This window comes from Nyctereutes procyonoides, unplaced genomic scaffold (assembly GCF_905146905.1).
Source record: "Nyctereutes procyonoides isolate TBG_1078 unplaced genomic scaffold, NYPRO_anot_genome, whole genome shotgun sequence".
NCBI lineage: Eukaryota > Metazoa > Chordata > Mammalia > Carnivora > Canidae > Nyctereutes > Nyctereutes procyonoides.
Window position 1 is genome coordinate 27,433,783 of NW_026575126.1, and position 23,371 is coordinate 27,457,153.

General features: G+C 42.1%; 1 protein-coding gene and 1 pseudogene across 1 annotated transcript in view; both read left to right on the forward strand.

Annotated features, from left to right (window-relative positions):
• Positions 1 to 2,946: 2,946 nt before the first annotated feature.
• LOC129519612 (proteasome subunit alpha type-1-like) lies at positions 2,947 to 3,738 on the forward strand (annotated as a pseudogene).
• Positions 3,739 to 22,375: 18,637 nt separating this feature from the next.
• The window catches only part of PALMD (palmdelphin), a 50,786-nt gene continuing 49,790 nt past the window's right edge, over positions 22,376 to 23,371 (forward strand). Inside the window, exon 1 of the mRNA XM_055340304.1 lies at positions 22,376 to 22,550. Within this exon, the coding sequence (XP_055196279.1) occupies positions 22,506 to 22,550 (45 nt within the window). The 5' untranslated portion in view covers positions 22,376 to 22,505. The remainder of the gene's footprint in view (positions 22,551 to 23,371) is intronic.

Consider the following 23,371-nt stretch of genomic DNA (forward strand, 5'->3'; position numbering starts at 1 on the left):
GCCTTCCCTCTGCCTATGTCTCTGCCTTTCTCCCTGTGTCTCTCGTGAATAAATAAATTTTAAAATCCTAAAAAATAAAAAGAAAGAAAGAAGGAAGGAAGGAAGGAAGGAAGGAAGGAAGGAAGGAAGAAAGAAAGAAAGAAAGAAAGAAAGAAAGAAAGAAAGAAAGAAAGAAAGAAAGAAAGAAAAGAAATCACTTCTCTTTTGAAGAATCTATTTCCCTTCACTGGGCCTCTTTAAGTGACATATCGTGACAGTTTTCTTTATAATATTTCACCAAGTTTTGGTAATAAAACTGCCTTGGTAACAAAGAAAGTAATACTCTAATCAAGCATGACTGTGAGTGTCAGCTAGTCACACAGAAGCAAAGAAGAAAGCTCTGGAAAATAATATGAAGCTTAATGAGCCTGCTCTGCAGGTAGTTCACCTACGTTCCCCCAGCCCCTTGCTGGGAGAACTTTGTCCTGTCTGTGCCCTGCACCTGTCGTCCTAGCCTCTCCCCTGTGGCTCCTGCCCTGTGCCTCACTGCAGACTCACATGACTGACACGGCCTGTCCTCCTGCTCTGGCTCCAGCCACTGACCAGCTACAAAGCAGGGATGATTGACAAAGGATGGAAGGCCCTGCATTTCAGAAGGCGTTTTAAATTCAGGGAAATATCTGTGAGCTCGAAAGGAAATGCTGGGGGGCCAGTACCTGAGGAGCAGCTAATCACACTCTTCGATGTCATTGTTAGAGTGTGTCATCTTAGTGACAGGATTGGAATAACTAGATTCCCTGGAACCATAGGGTCAGATCCAGGCAAAATTAGCTCAGCTTTCCATCAGGGTAAGAACTATAATCTTTTTGCATTCCCTAGAGTGCTTTATAGCCAGGGATCTTAGGGAGAGTTTGCCAACAATTAATCTCAGCAGAGGCCTGTGGGTGGCAAGGTGGACAATAATACTCATTTACTTCTTTCTTGTCCGTGGGATGCTCTGACAAAGACTGCCTGCAAGGACCATGGTTATCAAACCATAATTTTGCCAGTAATATTACCTTTCAATAAATGGTCCTCTCGAGGACTCAGTGATCCATGCTGAGCCCAAAAGTGGAACAGCACATGGCAAAGCTGGCTGCAAAGCAATGCATTCACCAAGAGGGGGACATGCACTGACACCTTGCCACCAAACGGCCCCTAGGTCCCAGGGAAGGGTTTGAATAGAAACCCGAGAGACTAGGTCTGAGACAGACCTATCTTCTATGAAACATACTCTTTTTAAGTCCAGATAATATTTCTGAGAATACAAAAAAGAGAGAGATCAATAAAACAAAAAGAATATTTCCACAAACAGGATGAAGATGACAGTTTTCTCAAGGAAAATATAATCAGTAGTTTTCATTTTGCCCAGAAAAGAGAGAGAATCATAGAATCACAAGATTTTAGAGCAGGAAGGGATCTCGGATATCATCTAGACCAATTTCCTTATTTCACAAGAAAAAAATGTAGACTAATTTTTTTTCTGCCAGCCCTCAGCCAATTAAAAATAGGTTTCCACTGAAGGGGAAGGAGCCAGGTTGAGCCAGGGCAAAAGGCACTTCCTGAGAAGGGGGGGCTCTGTGGGATTTCCCATAACCAAGGTGGACACAAGGATCAAGATGCTGAAAGCTGATAGAAGAATGCTGGAAGGGCAGTTAGAAGGAAACCAAAACCAATACTACTTCCCAGATTCTCCTAGACTTTCCTAGAACCCACCCTGAAAGCTTGCAAGCAAAAATGAGGATCTTAAAAAAAAAAAAAAAATGAGGATCTTGAGTCTAAAATGAATTCAACAAGTTACAATCCAATGTCAAATAAAACTGTCCCATGCATTTCTGGGAAGCCCTGATGGTCTTCCTATAAAATGTGGCAAGAAGCATAAGTCTTTTGCCAAATATAGACCTTTGCTCTATGTTCCCTCATAATAATGTTAAATAAGACATGAATGAAGAGAGATAATTAATGACACCAGGAAGCAGGATCATCCAAGCTTTTCCATTTGAATTTAGCATAGTAAAATACATAATTAAAAATATGTACTTTTGACAATTAAAGAGTGCCATTTCTCAAATTCTCTGACAATGCTATAGTCTCATGCTGCTTCTAAAAATTCCTTTCACAGTTGCTACTATAGAAGTTTACGTTCTGCACTATTCTTAGCTCTCAGCTAGGTCTCCAGCAGTTGGGAGGATTCCGGGGAGTCTTCAATGTCAAATTCCAAGGCATGAAGCTCATACCACCTCTTCAAACTTCTCTCTTTAGAGTAAATGCATGATTTTAGGTCTTAGTTAACAAAAGAATGCTGCTTTTAAATATAATGTAGGCTAAAACAAAGATTTTTCTGGAGTAAACTCTTAACCATTTCAACAAAACCTTATGACAGGGTAGCAGTTGGGGAATTAAATAAAAGCATATATATATATATATCATATATATGATATATATCAGATTTAATATATAAAGCATATTTTTATATTTAAAGCATATATATGATATATATCAGATTTAATATATGATTCTAGTACCAGACCTTCAAAGAAAATTGATGTTGCACACAGTAAAACAACTCGATCAATAAATTTAATAGGTGATACTGAATGCATTTCTCAATTTCTCAGATCAATTCATTGATCAAATATTTATTGAGCACCTATTATGAGCCAGCACTGAGTGGTTATAGATAAAAAAAAAAAATCCCAGACTCCATAGAGCTTACATTCTAGTGGAAAGAAACAAACAACAAAAATAATCATTAAAAAAAGAAAGAAATTATATAGTGTATTAGAAGGTAGCAAACATCTTGCAAAAACAGAACAGGTAAGATCAGGGCGGAGATATTATGTGCTTTTAAATTAAATAGAGTGGCCTGGGCCACGCTCCTGAAGCTACTACTTCTGCCGGAGGCCGCAGCCGGACTGCGCCTGAACCATGTTTGGCAATCAGTATGACGATGACGTCACTGTTTGGAGCCCTCAGGGCAGGATTCATCAAATTGAATATGCAATGGAAGCTGTCAAACAAGGTTCAGCCACAGTTGGTCTGAAATCAAAAGCCCATGCAGTGTTGGTTGCATTGAAGAGAGCACAGTCAGAGCTTGCAGCTCATCAGAAGAAAATTCTCCATGTTGATAACCATATTGGTATCTCAATTGCGGGACTTAATGCTGATGCTAGACTGTTATGTAATTTTATGCACCAGGAGTGTTTGGATTCCAGATTTGTATTTGACAGACCTCTTGCTGTGTCTCGTCTTGTATCTCTAATTGGAAACAAGACCCAGATACCAACACAATGGTATGGCCAGAGACCATATGGTGTTGGACTACTTATTGCTGGTTATGATGATATGGGCCCTCACATTTTCCAAACCTGTGCATCTGCCAACTATTTTGACTGCAGAGCCATGTCCATTGGAGCTGTTCTCAATCAGCTGGTACTTACTTGGAGAGACATATGTCTGGGTTTATGGAGTGCAATTTGAATGAACTGGTTAAACATGGTCTGAGTGCCTTACAAGAGACACTTCCTGCAGAACAGGACCTAACTACAAAGAATGTTTCCATTGGAATTGTTGGTAAAGACTTGGAGTTTACGATTTATGATGAGGATGATGTATCTCCATTCCTGGAAGGTCTTGAAGAAAGACCACAGAGAAAGGCACAGCCTGCTCAACCTGCTGATGAACCTGCAGAAAAGGCTGATGAACCAATGGAGCATTAAGTCACAAGCCAGTCTATATGTGTATTATCAAATATGTAAGAATGCAGGAGCCCTTACTGATGACAGTAATCTATACTTTGAACCAAAAGACGCACCGTGGTCTTCTGGTATGTTTTAGGAATCAGTCCAGATGTGTTTTTCCCAAGTAACTTGTCTGAACCATATAATGGTGTGCATTTTTCTTTGAGAGGGTCTATATAATCATTTTCTAGAAAGTATAGTTATCTGTACTAATGTTTTTATATGAAGAACATAGCGTCTTTGTGGTTTTAAAAATAACCGTGAAATAAATAAATAAATAAATAAATAAATAAATAAATAAATAAATAAATAAATAAATATAAATAATAAGGTGACCTACTGTACTTCATCGAGAAGGTAATGTTCAAAAAGGCTTACAGCAGGGAGGGAGCTAGTCTCATGTGTATCCAGGGGAAGAGAATTCCAGGAAGTGGGCCTGTGCAAAGACCTTGAGGTAGAGCATATGCGCTTGTCTGAGTAGGAGGGAAAATATAATAGAAAATGAGGTCAGAGAGGAATAAGGGGCCCAGTTCGTACAGGAATTTGTAGGCCACTGTTAGTATATTGGCTTTTAGACTGAGAGTTTTACGCAGAGGCCTGACATGATCTGATTTATGCTTTACAAGGATCAATCCTTGTTGAAACAAATGGTAAGGAGCAAGAATGGAAGCAAGGAGACTAATTAGGAGGAAGAGACAATCATGGGCTTTCACCAGGGTGCTAATGGTGGAGATGATGAGAATTGATCAGATAAAGCATGCAGTTTAAAGGTAGAGTAAATGAGATTTTCTGACTAATTGGATGTGAGGCAAGAGAAAGCAAAGATGAGGGATCACTGTAGGAATCTGGCTCTGAGCACTTAAAAGGGTGGTTTTGCCATCAACCGAGATGGAGGCAAATGGATATATTTTGGATATATTGTTGGAGATACAAATTAACTTCTCTAGTGGAGATTTCAACAAGGCAGTGGATAAAAGCAAGTGCTTCAAAGAATTTTGCTGCAAAAGAAAACCAAACAATGGGATGGTGACTGGCAGGAATGGTAGAGAGAGTAGAGGCTCTGGTTTTCATTATTCATTTTAAGATAGGAAATAGAATATTTGTATATTGTATATTTGCATATTGATACTAGAGTTCCAAGAAAGTGAAAAATTGATGAAGCAGGAGAGGGAAGAATTGTTGGGTCAATGACCTTTTTTAGTAGGTAAGAAAGCATGGATGCAGATGGAGAACTTTCTTTCAGCTATGATTAAGGCTGACAGAGGAGGTATTCGAAGTTTGAGGAGAGATGTGAAAAAAATTAACTAGAAATGTGGGAAAGAGAACAGAGAATCATCATTTTCAGGCAGCATTAAGGATAAAGCATAAAGCTTGGGAGGCTCACTTGAAGGTAGTCACTAATTCACAATGGAATAAATTTGAACGAATTATATAGTCAGGCACAGTTGTCTGTTTTCCTCTAGTCTTGCTGAGATTCAGCAAGATTCCCTGGTGTAGTGGTGTAATAGAGAGAATTAGTGGCTTAAGCAAGGAATACCACTGATGCACAAGCAAGAAAATTGGGGGTAACTATACTGATTGCAAATGGAATTAAAGCTTGGTCAAGATGGAAAAGAGGACATCAAGAAGTGACAGTGACAAGATAGTAGGATCAATGCATTAGAAATCTGGGTGGGATCAAACTGTTGGAATCATGATCCTAGAAGGAGTGAGCTAGAAGATTGAAAGTGGTTGTCACGGAGTAGGAAGAGACTATGAAGATACTGTGAATGTGAGTAGTGACAAAACACAGAGTAATAATCTTTTTATTTACCCAAGGAAAATTACTATAGAGAAGAAAAATATAATGTGAGAAGAAAATGAAAAGAGGGCTAACCACACAACTGTTAAAAGGATCAACAGCTTTTCAGAAGTGACTGCTACATTGCTTCTTTGGGAATTTTGTGGATGTGGAGCAAACAGTGACAGGGCAGCAGCCAGTGTCAGAAGAGGGCACAGGGAAGGCTCACAAGAACCATCTGCATTTATTTCACCAATTTGAAGTCCCTTTGAGTTCTAATGTTCCTCTCCTAAAATGCATGTAGTACATGAGTCATCTACACCTCAGTGTGAATTCTGATAATTAGACCATTCTAATATTCTCCTGTCTCTGAACTTAGATTTGAGCAAGGAGAAGTTCTGAGTAAAGAAATGAAAAGATGGAATAAGAAACTTTGAGAAACGTTCACAACAGCATTATTCATAAGAGCCAAAAAGTGGAAATGGCCAAGTGTCCATCAACTGATGAATAGATAAATACGATATGGCATATCCAGACCGTGGAATATTACTTGGCCATAAAAAGATCTGAAGTTCTGATATATGCTACAACTTGGATGAACCTTAACAACATTACACTGAAGGGGGTGGCTCAGCAGGTTAAGTGTCTGACTTTGGCTCAGGTCATGGTCTCAGGGTCTTGGGAGTGAGCCCCCTTGAGCCCCTTCAGGTTCTGTTCTCAGCAGGAAACCTGCTTCTCCCTTTCCCTTGGCCCCTCTCCCCACTCATGTGCTCTCTCTCCCTCTCAAATAAATAAATAAAATCTTTAAAAAAACCACACACATTACACGTAATAAGTCAGAAGCAAAAAGCTGCATATTGTATGATTCTGTTTCTATGAAATGTTCAGAATAGACAAATCTAGAGACAGAAAATAGATTAGTGGTTGCCTAGTGCTATGAGTACAGGGAGATTGGGAGCGATGGCTAAGGGGCGTGGTTTCTTTTTTGGAATAACAAAAATGTTCTAAAATTGATTGTCATGATGAATACACAACTCTAAATCTACTAAAAGGCCACTTTCATGGGTGCATTGTATGGTATGCAAATTATGTCTCAATATAGTCATTTTTTTTTAAAGAAAGAATCTTCACGTGAGTTTGGGTGAGCTTTGGACAGCTGCAGGACAGCATCAAAATAGACTACAGGAAAGAAGAATTTGAAAAACATTGAAAGAAGTTTTATCTTCCCTGAAATTCGAGCTGAGCCCAGCTGCTAAGTCACCCACCATGGGTGGCTCTTAAATCCACTCATCACTGTCTTGGGGCTGGTTGCCCGAGGTTGCCCATGCCTTCCCAGCAGAAATATGCATGGAATAAACTAACTTAGGAGAGTTTTCCGAGCGCAATGTTTAGAGTTCAGTTTTAAATTCAAGCAGAAAAGGATTCAAATCCTCAGTCTGCAGCAGGCTGTTTGTGTGTGACCTGGTGCAAAGCCTCCTTACCACTCTTGGTCTTGATTCCTAATGGAAATAACAACTGTACCTATCTTCTAGTGCTATTGTAAGACTTAAACCAGGTAAGAAAGTCACAGCACTTATCAAAGTAGCTGGCACGTAAGAACTGCTTAATAATCATAAAACTTTAAGAATGTAAAGAGAGGTGGTGAGAGATTCCAACATATGTAAGGTGTGCACTCCAGCACCCCACATTTATGTCAGGCAAATTAGAAAGCAGACATGTGTTCAAGAGAAGTATGTTTTCCCCCGCTTCCTTCTCTCCTACCCCATACTTCCTTGTTGACAAATATCCTGTCTTTGGGGTAAAATCTGCTCTTCCATAAAGAAGAAATAGTCGCATTGCAAGGGCAGTGACATTTCCACCCAAATACTCAAGCCCAGTGCAAAAGAACTGCTGTATCATCACCTTTTGTGAAAAAATCGGGCCCAATGTCATCAAATGGCCTTCATCAGCCCATAAGTAAAATTCTCCAAAAATACATTTTATACATTTGACATTAGGAGTTAAGTGAGAATTAGGGCACCCGAGTGGCTTAGTCCGTTAAGCATCTGACTCAATTTTGGTTCAGGTCATGATCTTGGGGTCATGGGATCAAGCCCCACGCTGGCTTTTGCTTTAGCCTAAAGCCTACTTAAGACTCTCTCCCTCTGCCTCCTTCCCCCTGCCCCCTGCTCTCTCTCACTGTGTCTCTATTAAAAAAAAAAAAATTAAATAAGAATTTGCTACCAGATGATTAAAATACTTTCTGAATTCATAGATCTCATGTTCTAGTGGACCTACAGATCCCCAAATACATTTGAAATCACAATGTATTTAGTCGTATAATAAAAGTAGTGTGGGCTTTGGTGCCACATGAGAGGAAAATTAGTTTTATCAATCCAGAAAGGCTTCAGAGAGAAGGTATCTGGGCTCCTCTCCCTAGTGTCTCCTGAAGCAGCACAGGAGGGGTCATAAGGACAATACTTGACTAACACCCACCCACAAGATAAGGCATCACTGACTGGTACATCAGTACCTATCTATCAAGTGGAACCTATCACTCTTGAAACATTTGCCCCAGAATCCAATTATCCATGTAGCTAATCAAAATGTACAAAGAAGGAAGATCAAGCAAGTTGGCTTAACAATGAGGACATTGGGTGGGATACATTTTCTGAGGGTGCTGGTGGCTGTACCAGAGTTTGGAATTAGCCAGATTACTTCTCTTTTCACACAGCCAAGTTCTGAAAAGACCAAGATAACTTGTTTGGTAATTTCTTTGGGAAGCTATCAAAAAGATGTAATTCTCATGCCAACATTGTTGGCATGGGTTTAAATATATTGAATTCCTAAAAGCAAAGTCACTTTTCATTGGTGAAAAAAAAAATCTAGTATGTCTCAATTAACTATGCTTGCTCAAAGCTAAAGTCTGGCTATTAAAGTCATGAGGCTCTATTTTTTTTTTTTAACAAGTATAACCCATTACCTGGAGGCAGTTTTCTCTAGTTGTGAGATACTTACTGTAAAAGAAAGGAACTCTCCCCTATGCTCAATTTGCAAGTCTATTTAATGTTTATATGGCAACCACAAAAAGGTTTGGCTAGTTTCGAAAGAGCAAAGAAAAGCCAAATAGGTATTTAGCTAAATTTCATAGGTCCAGAACTGTGAAAAGAGGAATCCACTTCAAAAAGGGTGACTCAGTGGTTGAGCGGCTGTCTTCGCTCAGGGTGTGATCCCAGGATCCTGGAATTGAGTCCCACATCAGGCTCCCTGCAAGGAGCCTGCTTCTCCCTTTGCCTGTGTCTCTGCCTCTCTCTCTCTGTGTCTCTCATGAATAAATACATAAAATCTTTCTTTAAAAAAAAAAAAGAGTCATGAACTTAGAATAATTCAAATATTATCTCCTCAGAGAGGCCCTCCTTGACTGCTTAGTCTAAATTCACTCACCACCTATCACCACCACCACCACCCCAGCCAGTAACTCCACTGAAAACCCTGCTTTCTTTTCTCTGTTCCACTTAATGCTAGCTAGAACTGGACCCATGTGTTTGCTTTTCTCATGTCTGTGTTCCACTACTGAAATCTAAGGCCCAAGAGAGTAGAACAGTGCACATGCTGCTCAGAACCCTATCACTAGTCCCATGTATGGTGCCTGGTTCATGGTAGATACACCCCCAAATACTGGTGGGATGCATGAATTCAACTATGCCACACAATTGTTTCTTTCGGGTGGATGGCATTGGAAGGGTTCACATTATGAGCAGAGTTTCAGATCTCAAAAGAGACTTTCAGTTGTCATTTGATTCCCAGCAACGTGTGTGAAACCAGGATTTTATTTGTCACTCCAAGTGATTCATCCTTTCCAACTAACCATATAGGCACCACCGCAACACCAATTGGCACACAGGTGACAGGTGGAATGTAATCCCCACAATGGGCCTACTGATTTCAAGCAAGCTCCTTCAGGAAAGGATCACTTCTCACATGAGTTGACCATTCAGGAAAGCATGAATGCTTAACGCTTAAGCTCACATTTCATTTATTAGACTATGGGAAGTGTTTTCACTACTAAATATACCATTTAAGATTGACCTAAACACTTTGAGGGGTGGTAGATTAGTAAACACACTGAAACTCATTTAGTTATATTTTACCAAGAATAACAATTCTGGGGTTAAAAGGATGAGAGGGACAGAGAGGACTTCGGTGCAGCTAGGTGGCTCTGTTAGTTAAGCGTTTGTCTTCAGCTCAGGTCATGATCCTGGGGTCCTGGAATCAAACCCCACATCAGGCTCCTTGCTCAGCAGAGATGCTGCTTCTCCGTCTCTCTCTCTGCTGTTCCCCCTGCTTGTGCCTCTCTCTGTCTCTCTGTGTCAAATAAATAAACTCTTTAAAACAACAGCAAGATGGACTTCACTCAGAGAGTGAGATATAGGTAATAACCAAGAGCTCTGTGCACACTTGGATAAGAGAAAGAAAATAAAACTGGCCATGATATGGGATTAATTATGCATGCAGCTAGAATGTTGGCTACAAACTCCAAATGTGTTGTCACTCCTTGGTTTGGCAGAAAGAATCAAGAGCTATGGGCAAAGAAAGGTCCAAAACCAGCATGATATCGTTGTGGGAAACAAGAATCTCAGCTAGTATTTTAATACCTTATCAAAGTGACTTTAGAAAAATCCATGGTTTGGTTTGGTTTGGTTTTGTTCTTCCAAAAAAAAAATTCTGTAGAATGTTGAATTTACATTTTGATATTGGAAGAGCCATTGTGTGCTGAGAGCTCTTCCCCAGGCCACATCAGTCCTAGAGAGCAGGGATATAGTAGCAGTTGTAAGAATCTTTGACTCTTGAGCCCCCCAGTCTGTGAGGACACTCCATTCCTAAAAGTCCAATCTTTGCCCATTCTCATTGACCTCAGGGGGCTCCACACACTCCAAGTCCTTCATTGAAACTTTCTGCTCTTCCTTTGGTGGCCTCTTTTATAGAGAAGTTCCTCTCCTCCCTGTTCTTTAGAGTTTCTTATTAAGCCCCTAATGGCACTATACTCTGTGGGTTTTTACAGCTCTTACTCAGGATCTGAGATCAAGCTTCTTCCAGTTCAAGCCCAAGACAGTTGGGCTGTACACTTAAAAGTTCTCCTCTTTGACAATACTTAATCAGTCTCCTAAACTAAGGTACAAGTTTTTTCAACAGTCTCCTATGCTAAGATGAGTTTCCTGGTTAGTCAGGGTGTTTCTAGCACTTTCTGGAGCCCGAGAGCCAAAGAATTGGTTTCTCAGTTGTCTCCCTATTTCCCCTAAGGGCCTACATGCAAATGCCCTGAAATCACAGCATTCTCAAAAATTAGTAGATGGACTTCCTCCTACCTTGCACTCTACCTTTATCCTCTTATCAAGGTAAAACTCTAAAGTGGTGTGAATTTGGTGCCTTTGAAGCAAATGGAAGTGAGGAATTTAAAAGCTCAGCTTAGCAGCCAAAAGCTCTTCTTTGTTTATTGCAGAACCTTACCTGAAATAGAGATACACCACACGGAAGGAAGGAAGGAAGGAAGGAAGGAAGGAAGGAAGGAAGGAAGGAAGGAAAGAAGGAACTGAAATCAGTGGTTTGGACTACAGTAAATAAAGGGTGGAAAAAACTGACCGTGAATCAGCTAACATTTAGGACTTCTCTGTAGGAGTTGAATATTTCTCCTAAATAGAGAGGTCAGTGGGCTGCCATGTAATATCTATTCAATCAGCTAGAACATTTTGCTCTTTAGTATAATGAAGCTTGTAAATAAAGCTAAGCTCTGAGTTGGTTCCCAAGGGGAAGATCATACAGTTTGCTTTGGTGGAATGTAAAGACGTAAGGGGAAAAAGTGATCATCAATAAACAAATGCACAGAACTGAATCACTGCATTCTTTTTTTTAGACAAACCCTTCTTATTTTGAGCCCTATGTTAAAAAGTCACTGTTTCTCCTCTTTATAAATAACTTGGTATTTGGGGGCTATCAATTATAATAGCCTATAAGAGCCTCTCTGTACATTTCCCCCGTTGTGTACCCATTGCATACCATTTGTTTGCATTCCATTTGTCAGCATGAGTATTTGTACTTGGTAGATTTGTGGGAAAGGGGAGAAGATACAGCAGTCACACAAAACTCAACAAAAATTTAAAGTGTTTACACTGCTGTGTTGGAAGTGAGTAGACTGCCTTCAATAACTCCAGGAAACCTAATACTTACTCCATTAAGCCTTCATGAAATCCATTTTCTTGCTTCCTCACACACACAGATTTGGTAAATTCAAAGAAAGGAAAATGGATCTGCCCCACACCCTAAAAGGATGTGATTTTTATTTCACTTATACCAATTTCTAAAAGATATGTAAATAAAGGAGGAGGATAAGAATAGAGCTTGATAAAGATCAAATGTCAAATGGGCCAACCATAGTAAGTTAATAAAGCCTTGAACAAAATTAACCAGAGATAGTCATCTAGCTTGACCTTTCTTTTCCAACTGAATTAGGGTTCTTCCCCTATTCAGGACTGCCTTTAGAGGGCTGATTACTATTGTGGTACCATAATAGCTTAGTATTTCATTATTAAGAATCCCAAGGTCCATGAGCAACAGAGTAGACTGCCCTTTGGAATTTCAGCTAACAAAACAAAACAAACAAACGAAAACTCAGAAACAAACTCATAAATACAGAGAACAAACTGGTGGTTGCCAGAGGTGTTGGTGAAACACATGAAGAGGATTAGTAGTTACAAACTTCCACTTATAAAATAAATAAGTCACAAAGATGAAAAGTAGAGCAAAAGGAATATAATCAGGAATATTGCAATATCATATGGTGTAGATGGTGACTACGCTTACCACAGTGAGCACCGAGTAATGTATAAAAGCGTTGATTCATTACGTTGTACATCTGAAATAATATAACATTATATGTCAACTATACTTCAATAAGAAACGTTTGAAACTTAAAAAAGAAGGAAATATTCATTTAAGTAGTTTTTAAATTTCCCTCCTGAAAATATTTTTACATTTAAAATTAGATATATACAAAAGAATAATTTTGTTGCTTAAAAAAAGTTTTTTAAGAGGGGTAATAGGCAATCGATGTGGTGTAGAGTGGCAGCTATCTCTGTGACTATTTGCACAGTATTCGACCTTTAGATTTCAGAGGATGTAGGGACTCAAGAACCTCCAGCTCTAAGGGAATTCCTACAGATCTGTTTGTGGCAACTGTAATTCTTGGAACTTCGTGTTCTCTGAAATTCCCACCCCACCCACACTACTGCATGACTGCATAAGGCAATTCTTTCAGTCTTTGCCCTAGGCACACATTAAGCAATCTAACTCCTACAGTTAGAATCTCATCAAAAGAAGAGGAGAGGGGAGAGGAGAGAGGGGAGACAGGAGAATATAATGATGAAGTAACAAAGATTTTTTCATACTATGCTAAAACTGAGAAAAAAATTCCAAATGAAAATGATTGGGTTTTTGGGGTTTGGTTTTGTTTAGGTTCCTTTTTAGAGATCTATCTAAGGCATGCAATAATCACTGGCCCTTACAAAGCAGCCATCTCTCCAAAGAGAGACCCATTAAATATTTTAGAAGTAAACTCTGAGTTGGCATCCTTCAAAACACTTATTTCCAAAAATCTTCAGGCTTACAATTGTCTGGAATCCAATCTGTCACTGAACAAAAACCTCAGAGCCTTCATTCGTAATAGCGAAGTGGACTGTAGGCAGAAACGCTGACAGCTGGCTAATTTCTGGCCTTGCCATGTAAATCCACTTTAACATAACTGGCTTGCACCCTAACTTTCAGACTGATGGCTCTGCCTAGAAACCAACCTAATTGGATAAGCTTCTAGCATATTTCCATAATGACAAAGAGTCATAGGAAGCCTTCTAAGATTTCTAGAGTCAGTCTAATGGAAAGACTGCTGGAGAGAGAAAGTTACCATTTAATGAATTGGATCCCTGCCCAAATCAGTCTACCCATGCCTCAGTTTCCCATATTGGAAATGAACACATCTAATAGCATCTTGGTTCACAGAGAGGAATGAGATCCTGGTCTTTCTCCTAAACAAGTCAATCACAGTATTAGGTTATATGTGTAGAAAGATGCATTCATAAATATGAAAGCACTGAGAGAATTAATAATGTGCCTGCAAGATTTAATAGACTTTCTAAGACCTTGGCTTGTACAAGAAGATAGTTAAGTGATAATAATAATAGTAATAATTGGTTGCTATTTATTATATAACTGTTATGCTCCATGACCAACTTTACCTAGATATTCACTTAACCTTGATCAAAACAATCTTATGGAAACTATTATTACTACCAGCTTACACCCAAAAAAACAGACTCTCTGAGATATTAAGTGATTTTTCCAAGTTCACTCACCTAGTAAGTGGAAAGGCTAGAAAATTAGACCATGTCTCTCTGATTCCAAAACCACTTACTTGCATTTATTAACTTTCTCATGGCAGAGAATCAAGATTTTGATGTATGTGAATTAGTTAAGGACCATTAATAAATATACAGAGACACATTTATTTCTAATATGTGTACACCTGTGAATATATTTGTATAGTCTTTGAACACCACATACCTTATATAATAAACTGGGGATTTATAAGCCTGTATATAGATAATTTGTTAAGTATGCCACTCCATCGTTTGGTAAGGAATCTGTACCTGAGGAGATTATTCAGTTTGTCTATGATTGTCTAGAAAATCAGGAGTTGTGACTGTACTAGTTCTCCTTTGTTTCTCCACGTCCTATCCTACCTCATCCTACCCCACATCCTACCCTACCCTACCCTTTGGTTTAATTAACTCCTAACTGTTCAAATATAAAACACTCAGCTCAGCTGTCACCTCTGCTAGAACGACTTGGCTGAACTCTGGCCTTCCCTCTGCCCTGAATCTGACTTTGGTGACCTAGCGCTTTTCATACAGTGTTTACTTGTCTTCTGTTTACCTCTTGTCTTTTCCACTAAAAAGAGTTCATTGTCTTATTCATCTGTCTCTAGCACATAGCACAATATTGGTTACATAGTCCGTAGATATTTAACTAATTTGCGAAATATGAATAGATGAACAAATGATCAGAATCCAGAAGACCCGAGCTTCCAATTAGTAATGACACTGCTCTACAATTCCATATCCGATTTCCAAAACTGCATTCCTGGGATGGCCAAACTGTTCTTTGAAACCTCTTAGGAAATACAGGTGTTTGAAATCTGACAATTACAACCAGAAATATCTATGTCTAAATTTGGAAGTCTAGTTGAACTATGAGTCAATGACTTCTTTTTGGGGAGGAGCCCCTCAATGATCAGTTTCAACTTCGCTCTTTGCATTTATGATCCCAATACAGATAAAAGGGTGTTCATCTTGCTATACCAACAAAAACTGACATTCAAACTGACGGAGGAAGCAAAAAGAAAATATAGACGGAGCAAGCAAAAAGAAAATATAAATGTTTCATTACACTGAAAGAACCCCACTCAGTATTTCTTTGTGCAAATCTAGGGCAAAAGTATTCAAGTACTCAAATGCTAAAACTTAAAATCAGGTACTCTTTAAATTAAAACCATAAACTTGAAGAGAAAAAGAAAAAAGTTTTTCAAAGCAAAAAAGTGAAGAAAGCTCAAACTTTTCAAGTCCAAAAGGCAGCAGAGTCCCCACAGATGCACACTGGACCAGTCAGACATCCAGTTTTGTATGAGCTGTCACACATTATGGACACCTTTCAAGATAGTTTTGACTTCGGGAACATTTCTTGACCCAAATATTTTAAACATCACACTGAATCCACTGGCTAAGAGTGAAAGCATCAAGTGAAGGTATCACCATGGGACAGCATTTTTTTAAATGCCCCAACCTGAAAACAATGCTGAGGGAAGGGCTGCTTCCTTACTCGGCGAACAAAGGAAGGAAAGTGAATGAGGCCAGCGGTCCTCACCAAAGGCTCTGACTCAAAACAACATTTAAAGTTCAATCTAAATGATCCTGTTCATCCCCTCTGTGGTACACACTGCACAAAGGCATTAGTACCACAAGGTTTAGACATGTGAGTGGTAAATTGGCAGAGAACTCATTGTGCTGGGGCGTCTACCATCCTTGATCTTGGTGGGATGATAATTACAGACTGTATAGTCTCTTGTTTTTCTCTGGTTGAAAGCGATGCTAATACCTGGCATGATACCAATTATTTTCAGGTCCATTTGTAAATTAAGGCAGAGAAAACTAAAAGATCCCAAATATACTAAATATTAACCTCATGTTATGGACACATGAGAGGGAGAATAAATCACAAAACCATTTCCTTGTGTTTGATGGGGGCTTGAGGGGGGGATTATTTTGCTACATATGTTTGGTTTGCTAATAGGTTTTTTTTTTTTATCCATGGCTATTTTTGATAGGCTACTAGGTAACTTGAAGCCATGTTCAGAAAACAGCTGCCCCCTTCATCCTCAAAAGTCCAACAATTGGACAAGTTAAATATTCTTTCCACTAAATCAGTTGTTTGAACTTTAGGAAACTCAACCTGAAAGAGCTGTACAATGTTCAAAGAGAAAGCAACATACTTAATTGCACACTCTTCTACCATCTGTTGGTAGAATTTTTTTTTGTACTGATGTACCTCTGCAATACTTCACTTACAGAAAAGTCATACTGTAATCTTTAGACAAATTCCCAAGGAAAAATGGCTATAGACTATGTCCAGTCTTAAAAAAATCAATATCACAAATCATCAAAATGATCAAATTTGCATGTCATGCGTGATGTACTATTCTAGGTATGTAAAGACATATGTGGTTAAACCTCATGCTATGGGGTCTTTCACAACTAAGGAAAAATAGAGGTAGGATGATACAGTTGACTGAGACGAACCTTTGGGACTAGCCAGTCTTTGAATTAAATCCTGGTTTCACTGCTTACTGGATACCCAACCCTTGATAGGTTACCTAATCTTTTTGAGTGCTGGTTTCCAAATCCATTAGGGAGGCCTATAAAGCACCTGACACAAATGAACAATCAAACAGAAGGTCATAATAATCATCACTCGACAATTATTTGTTGAGTGTTCACTAGGTACCAGGACTGTTCTAAGCACTTCGAACACAGGCAGAACTTTCACTATCTAGAAATTTACACTCTAGCGAAACAGTAAACAAACACACAAAAAGAGTGCAATTTATAGTATTGCAGAAGATGGTAAGACCCATGGCAACAAATAGAACAAGGTGAGGGAAACTGGTAAAATCAGAGCAAGGTTATCTATAGTGTGGTCAAGGGAGGCCTCACTGAGAAGGTGATATCTTCCCAAAAACCTGAAAAGGGGGAGACCATGAGCCAGACAGATATCTGGGGAAGTGAGTTTCAGGTGAAGTAACAGCCTAAGACCATAGGGACAAGTAGACTCCCTACTGAGGAGAAAGCCCCACATGGATCTCGACACGGGGCTCCATCCCAGGACCCTGGGATTATGACCTGAGCTAAAGGCAGACGCTTAAGCAGCTGAGCCACCCAGGTGCCCCTCTCTGTAGTTTTCAATCCAAAATCTCTAATCTAAGCTTCCCTTTTGTACTTAATTTGGAACCTACAACTTCTCATTCTTCTTTCCAATTTAATGCTCACTAAAATCTTTTTTGGCTTCCTCCCTTTTAATCATTCCTATTACTGTCACTTTAGGGTTTTTAAATATTTAAATTAGCACCGTAGGTACTATTCCCCTCACTTTGTCCTATGTCCTCTGTGGCCTCTGGATTCAGACCTTCTGAAAGACAGACAGAAACCTGGGGATTTATCTCTTCAGAGCACTGGCAAATTTTTAGACTCTTTCCACAGGCACTCACGTTTCATGTCTCGTACCTTCCTACCTAATCTTTCCTTCTTCCTATATGTTCTGAAGAGTCAACAGTTTAATTTCCCTAAAATATGAATTGGATCTTTCGTCTCCCACTCCCCCTCTCCATTTTCCCTGAACATCAAATTCTATGTATGAATGTGTATTTCCATCTCTCTCTCTAATTCCTCGTTTGCCCCACGTAAGATCATCTCCTTTCTGATCCTCTGTCACATTATGTTTCCCTCCTTCTCATACTTTCTCACACTTAGAAATGGCTTTTAGATTCTGCTTTCTCCCAGCAGTGGCTTTCCTGCAACTCACATTCATCTTTATCTTCTTCAACTCATGTCACATTTACTGCTTGTGCCCCACACTACCACTACTCACTAGGCTATACTCTGGTGGTTCCAAACAGTGCCACAGGTAGCACTTTGTTTAATCATAATATGAGGACAGCCGGTTTACTATTCTTTGTCCCTTACCTGTTTCTAGTATATGTCTTACATCTCCAACCAGATAGTGAATTCATTTTAAGAAAGGGCACTGGCTCAGAATCTGTTATATCCCTTAACTCCTAACATAAGGTCAGGCCATCGATTTTAACTTCTAACCCTTGCCATCCTCATATACGTTGGCTGGCAAACAAAGTCTTCTGGTAAAATTAGTTTGACAAGAGATCTAGGATCAGACACGTTCTATTACATATCTGAATTTGGTCATGAATATATATGTAGTTAACAATTAATAATAACGTAGATTATGTTGCATTGTGAACTACGGTTCTAGATATTTTGTGATCCTGCTGACTTTTAAGAGATATATTTTATAAATCTAGCTGAGGATTCTTTCCTGAACTCCAAACTCATATATCCAATTTGTCCTTGACATCACCATGTGATAACTAATGAATTTGTCCAAAACTGAGCTCTTGGTATCTGCCCTCTCTGTCAAAATAAAACTATTTCACCACTTCCCTATCTTAGTTGATGGCAAATTCCATTTGCTCAGGCCAACAGTCATAGAGTTATCATGAATCTTCTCTTTCTCTCAAACTCCTTATCCAACATCAGGAAATCCTGTTGGTTCCACTTTAAAATATATCCACAGTTCAACCAATTCCCAATACCCTCATGGCTATCACATTGGTTCAAGCTATCATTTCTCAACTGGATTCCAGGAATAGCATCCTACCAAGTCTCCCTACTTCCATCCTTGCAAAACATGCTGGGTCACACCACTTCTTTGCTCAAAATATCTCAATGGCTTCTCACCCTACACAGAATAAAAACAAAGTCCTTACAGTGTTCTGTAAGACCCTACAAGGATTGAGACCTGTTGCATTTTCAACCACCTCTGTTATCATTCCCTGCAGCACCTCCTGTCAAACCACAGTGGCCTTGTTCCTAAAACATGCCAGATAAAGTTCACCTTAGGGCATTTGCACAGACTTTCCCTGATATGTTCTTCCCACTGGCATACTCGTGGCTAATCCCCACCCCTCCTTCAAGGCCTTATCTGAATACTCCCTTCTCATTCTAAATTCCAAATTGCAACCTTCTACAAGTTAGCAATCCTAATTCTCCTCCCTTGCTCTATTTTCTTTCCATTGCATTTATCACTGTGGCTGTTATAAAAATGTGCCCCCCAGACATCCAATTGCAAAAGCATAACCAATAAAGCGTCCCAGCTGTTGCACCCTGAAATCCATCCCTGGATTTGCATTAAGACCATGCCTCTCGGGGGCTACTCCTAACCAATGGGTGAGTATGGCAGAAATGCTCAAACAGGTTCCCTGGGAGACATGGGACCTCTCTGGTAGCTGACTTTGGCTAGAGGATTTTTCCAGGATTTTTATTTATTTGTTTGTGTGTGTGTGTGTGTTTGTTTAAGAGAGAGAGCATGCATGTGGGGGGGGGGGGCGCGAGCAGAGGGAGCAAGAGAGACACTCAAGTAGACTAAGTGCTGAGCATGGAGCCTGTTGTTGCAGGGCTCAGTCTCATGACCCCGAGACCATGGCCTGAGCTGAAACCAAGCATCGGCGGCTTAACTGACTCAGCCACCCAGCACCCTAGCTCCAGGACTTTCTGATGGCCTTGCCAGTCTGCCTTAGGCTGTGCTACAGGTCAGGCTGTTTTCACTCAACTTTCTCTTCATTTATCCCTCACTTGAGCCAGACTTGCACCGCAGTCTGACCACTCTCCCAGACTCCAACTCCAGCCCTCTTTGCCTATCTCCCTCATCTTCTCTCAGGGAGTCATTCTCCTAATAAAATCTAATACTTTTAGCTCATCTTGCCAATTGTTTCCTCAGAAGACTCCAACTAACAGGACGCCTGGGTGGCTCAGCGGTTGAGCGTCTGCCTTAGGCTCAGGGTGTGATCCTGGGTCCAGGGATCAACTCCTGCGAGGATCCTGCTTCTCTCTCTGCCTGTGTCTCTGCCTCTCTCATTGTGTCTCTCATGAATAAATAAAATCTTAAAAAAAAGAAGAAGAAGACCTCCAACTAACATGATCATCTTCTTACATATTCTACTTTGTTTGCTTATTATGTTTATATTTCATTGCCTACCTGAAGAGAAATTCCAGAGAGCGGGAATGGTGCTCATCCTTGTATCCCAAACACCTAGCACCATGTGTGACATAAGTATTCAATAGACATGTGCAGAAAAAATAACTAACAAATGCTTTTTAAATATTAGCAACTATTAGTATTATCAACTAAATAAATGAATAAAGACATGATGATACCAATCAGTTGTCACAACCCTGCTCCCTGCTAAATTCCCTGGTCTTCTTATTTTATCGAAACCTGCCCTACACTAGAAAACCTTTGGGTTTTCCCATAGCAGAAATGAGATCTAAGTGGTAAATTGTTTTTAGGAAAAGATCCAGACCAATAATTGGATAAGTGCCCCTGTGTTCTGGGCTGCAAATCTGCAATTCTGACTGAGATATTTATCACTACCGCTCTCTTGTATTTAATTTCAGCCAGGACCTCCATACACAAAATCAAAAATTTTGAAGGTTTGATTTTTTTTAAGCTTGCGTACCCATCCAATAACAACCAAACTTGGCCCATGCCTAATCGATCCTCCAAGTCTTTAGTTTCCCAAACTGTCTCCTTTGAGTATGTGTATGAACAAGGACAAACTACTCCCAAGTATGATTTCAGGCTCTTGAAACGTGGGTTTCACTCTGTGGTTGTGTAGCTCCACATGACAACATGGAAAAATCTTTTCTCTCTAGGGCCACTAAGTTACTCTAGGGATTCCCAAGGAGTTCTGTCGAAGGGGTGTGCATCCAGGTGTAAGCGTTCTGGGAGCTAGAGAGAAGAGGAGGCTGGGGTTCCTACTCTTTCTCACAAAGAGTGAGATACAACCCTTCAGCCTGTGTCTCCCGTTGCCCCATTTCCTGGGTAGGCATCGATGAATGGCTATTGTAAAGTCAGTCCGCCAATCCTGGGTTTGCCATTATTAGCTATGTGGCAAATTACAGCTCTGAGCCTCAGTTTCCTCATTTGTAAACTGAGGATAATAGCATCTATCTTCCAGCACCCTGTACCATAAATAGTATGTGAAGCATTTGTCCGTAGACAGTACTCAACAAATATTAGCCATTATTATTATGATCAACAATGCAAAGGAAATTAAACCATCTGGTCACTGTTTGGCTTGTCCTTTTAACCCGTTCAGCTGAATGCTGATTGGAAGGCACTCGATAGCAGCCGAACACATAAGGACAGGATAGATGGTAACTACGGTTTACTACATCAAAATTTAATCCAAGGAATCATGGAGGAAAGAAAACAAAATCAAGTGTAAAGCCTCCAGCCTCTGCTAAGAGTCTCACTGGGCTTGACTTTCTTTTTCTAAAGGGCAAGGGAACACCCACACGGTGTCAGGCTGCAGGAGTCCCAGAATGTCTGCTCACACTTTCAAAGGCCCGCTCCTTTCTCTAGCACAACTGGTGAGGTCAAAGTGGGCACCTTCCTGAAAGCCCAGGGTGGCATTTCTGAATGAGGTCCAAGAAAGAGCGGCGCCCGGCGCCCGGGGCAAATCCCAGCCAAGAAACAACCCAGGGTGGTCCCCGTGGCTTAAAACTGAACCCTGCTGGGGGTGGAGGAGGGAGGAGAGGAGAGCGGGAGAGGAAGGGGAGAGGAGGGGGGAGAGGAAGGGGAGAGGAGGGGGGAGAAGAAGGGGAGAGGAGGGGGGGAAAGGGGGGCGGAGGAGGGAGAAAAGAGGGCAGAGGGGGGAGACAGGATGGGAGAGGGGGGAGACAGGCGGGTGGAGGGGGGAGAGTGGAGGGAGGAGGGGGGCAGAGGGGGGAGAGAGGAGGGCGGAGGGGGGAAAGGAAGGGAGAGAGGGGAGCAGAGGGGGGAGAGAGGAGGGCGGGGGAGAGGAGGGGAGGGCGGAGGGGGGAGAGAGGAGAGCGGAGGAGGGAGAGGGGGCGGAGGGGGGAGAGAGGTGGGGAGAGAGGAGGGCGGAGGGGGGAGAGGGGAGGGGAGAGAGGAAGGCGGGGGAGAGAGGAGGGTGGGGGAGAGAGGAGGGGAGGAGAGCGGGGGGAGAGAGGAGGGGAGAGAGGAGAGAGGAGAGCAGAGGAGGGAGAGGGGGCGGAGGGGAGAGAAAAGGGGAGAGAGGAGGGGAGAGGAGGGCGGAGGGGGGGCAGCGGCAGGTTCACAGCGGCCGTCGCTCCCTGACCCTGAGACCGCTGCGCTGGAGCGCGGCGCCGGCGGGGGGCGGGGCGGGGCGGGGCGGGGCGGGCGCGGACCACCTGATGTCCGCTCACCTCCCGACGAGGCTCTGAACTCGCCGCACAGTCTCGCATCCGCGGCCCGCGCTGCTGCGGGGGGTGCAGCTGGGGCGGGCGCCGGGGAGCTCGGCGCAGGCCCCCCGGACACCAACGTGCGGGCGAGGCCGGGGCCGCGGGGCGCACCGCCCCCCCCCAAGCGGCCCCGAAGCAGCGGCGGCCGCGCACCAACCCCAGTCGCCGCCCCGCGCTCGCGCTCGCGCTGCAGGTGCCGCCGCCGCCGCCGCCGCCCCCGCCCCCGCCCCGCCCGCGGCACCTCGGGGCCCGGCCTCCCCGCGGAGCCTCTGCTGCTGCGCCGCCGCCTCGGACGCCCGACGCGCCGCAATGGACGAGGCCGCGCTGGTGAGGGAGAGGCTCCAGGCCATCACGGTAAGCGCGGCCCCGCCCGGCTGCTCGGGGGGCCGCGGAGCCCCGCGCCCCCCGCTCCTCCGCGCCCCCCGCTCCTCCGCGCCCCCCGCGCCCCGCGCCCCCCCGCGCCCCCGGGCCCGCCCCCCGCCCCCCGCTCCCCGCCCGAGCGAGCGCACGTCCGAAAGGGCACGGCGGGGGGTCGCTGTCACCCACCTTCTCGGCCCTAGAGTGCAGGGCTCTTCCTTCAGCTGGTCTTTGCCGGGCGGGGGGACGAAAAAGCAGATCCTCGACTTAGAAACTTTTGAAAACCGTGAATAATGCACCAGAAAGTGACAGTCTCGTAAAAGGGGCGGGCGCGGGGGGGGGGGGGGGCTGAAAAGAAATGAAACAACTAGAAACTTTTTATTTGCAGCGGGGCGGCAGGCTCCGGGGAGCTCCCAGATCAAAATGAGTGTGGTGGTACTTAAACTAAGCATCAAGCAAGACAAAAGTAGGTAAAAGCACGTATCAGATTAATTCTTAGATATCGGTTTTCAGCAGAGTCCTAAACTGAGTAAGATCCTGATGAAGGAACGCGGTGCGTGCGATGCGATGGATTTGGGAAAATATCTCGTTAATGCCGGGAAGGAAAAGAGTGCATTTTTTTTTTTTTTTAATGTTTGTTCCGGGAAAGAATCAACGCAAGAAATAAACTACTTTCCTTAAGTGACCCAGCCTTTTTTTTTTTTTTTTAATTTTCTAAAATCCTGTATTTGGCAGTAACCTGGAAGTCTGTGGCACAGTCATTTACGATTAGCTACAATTTGCGAAATGATTTTTTAAAAACGTGGAAATCCGCATCC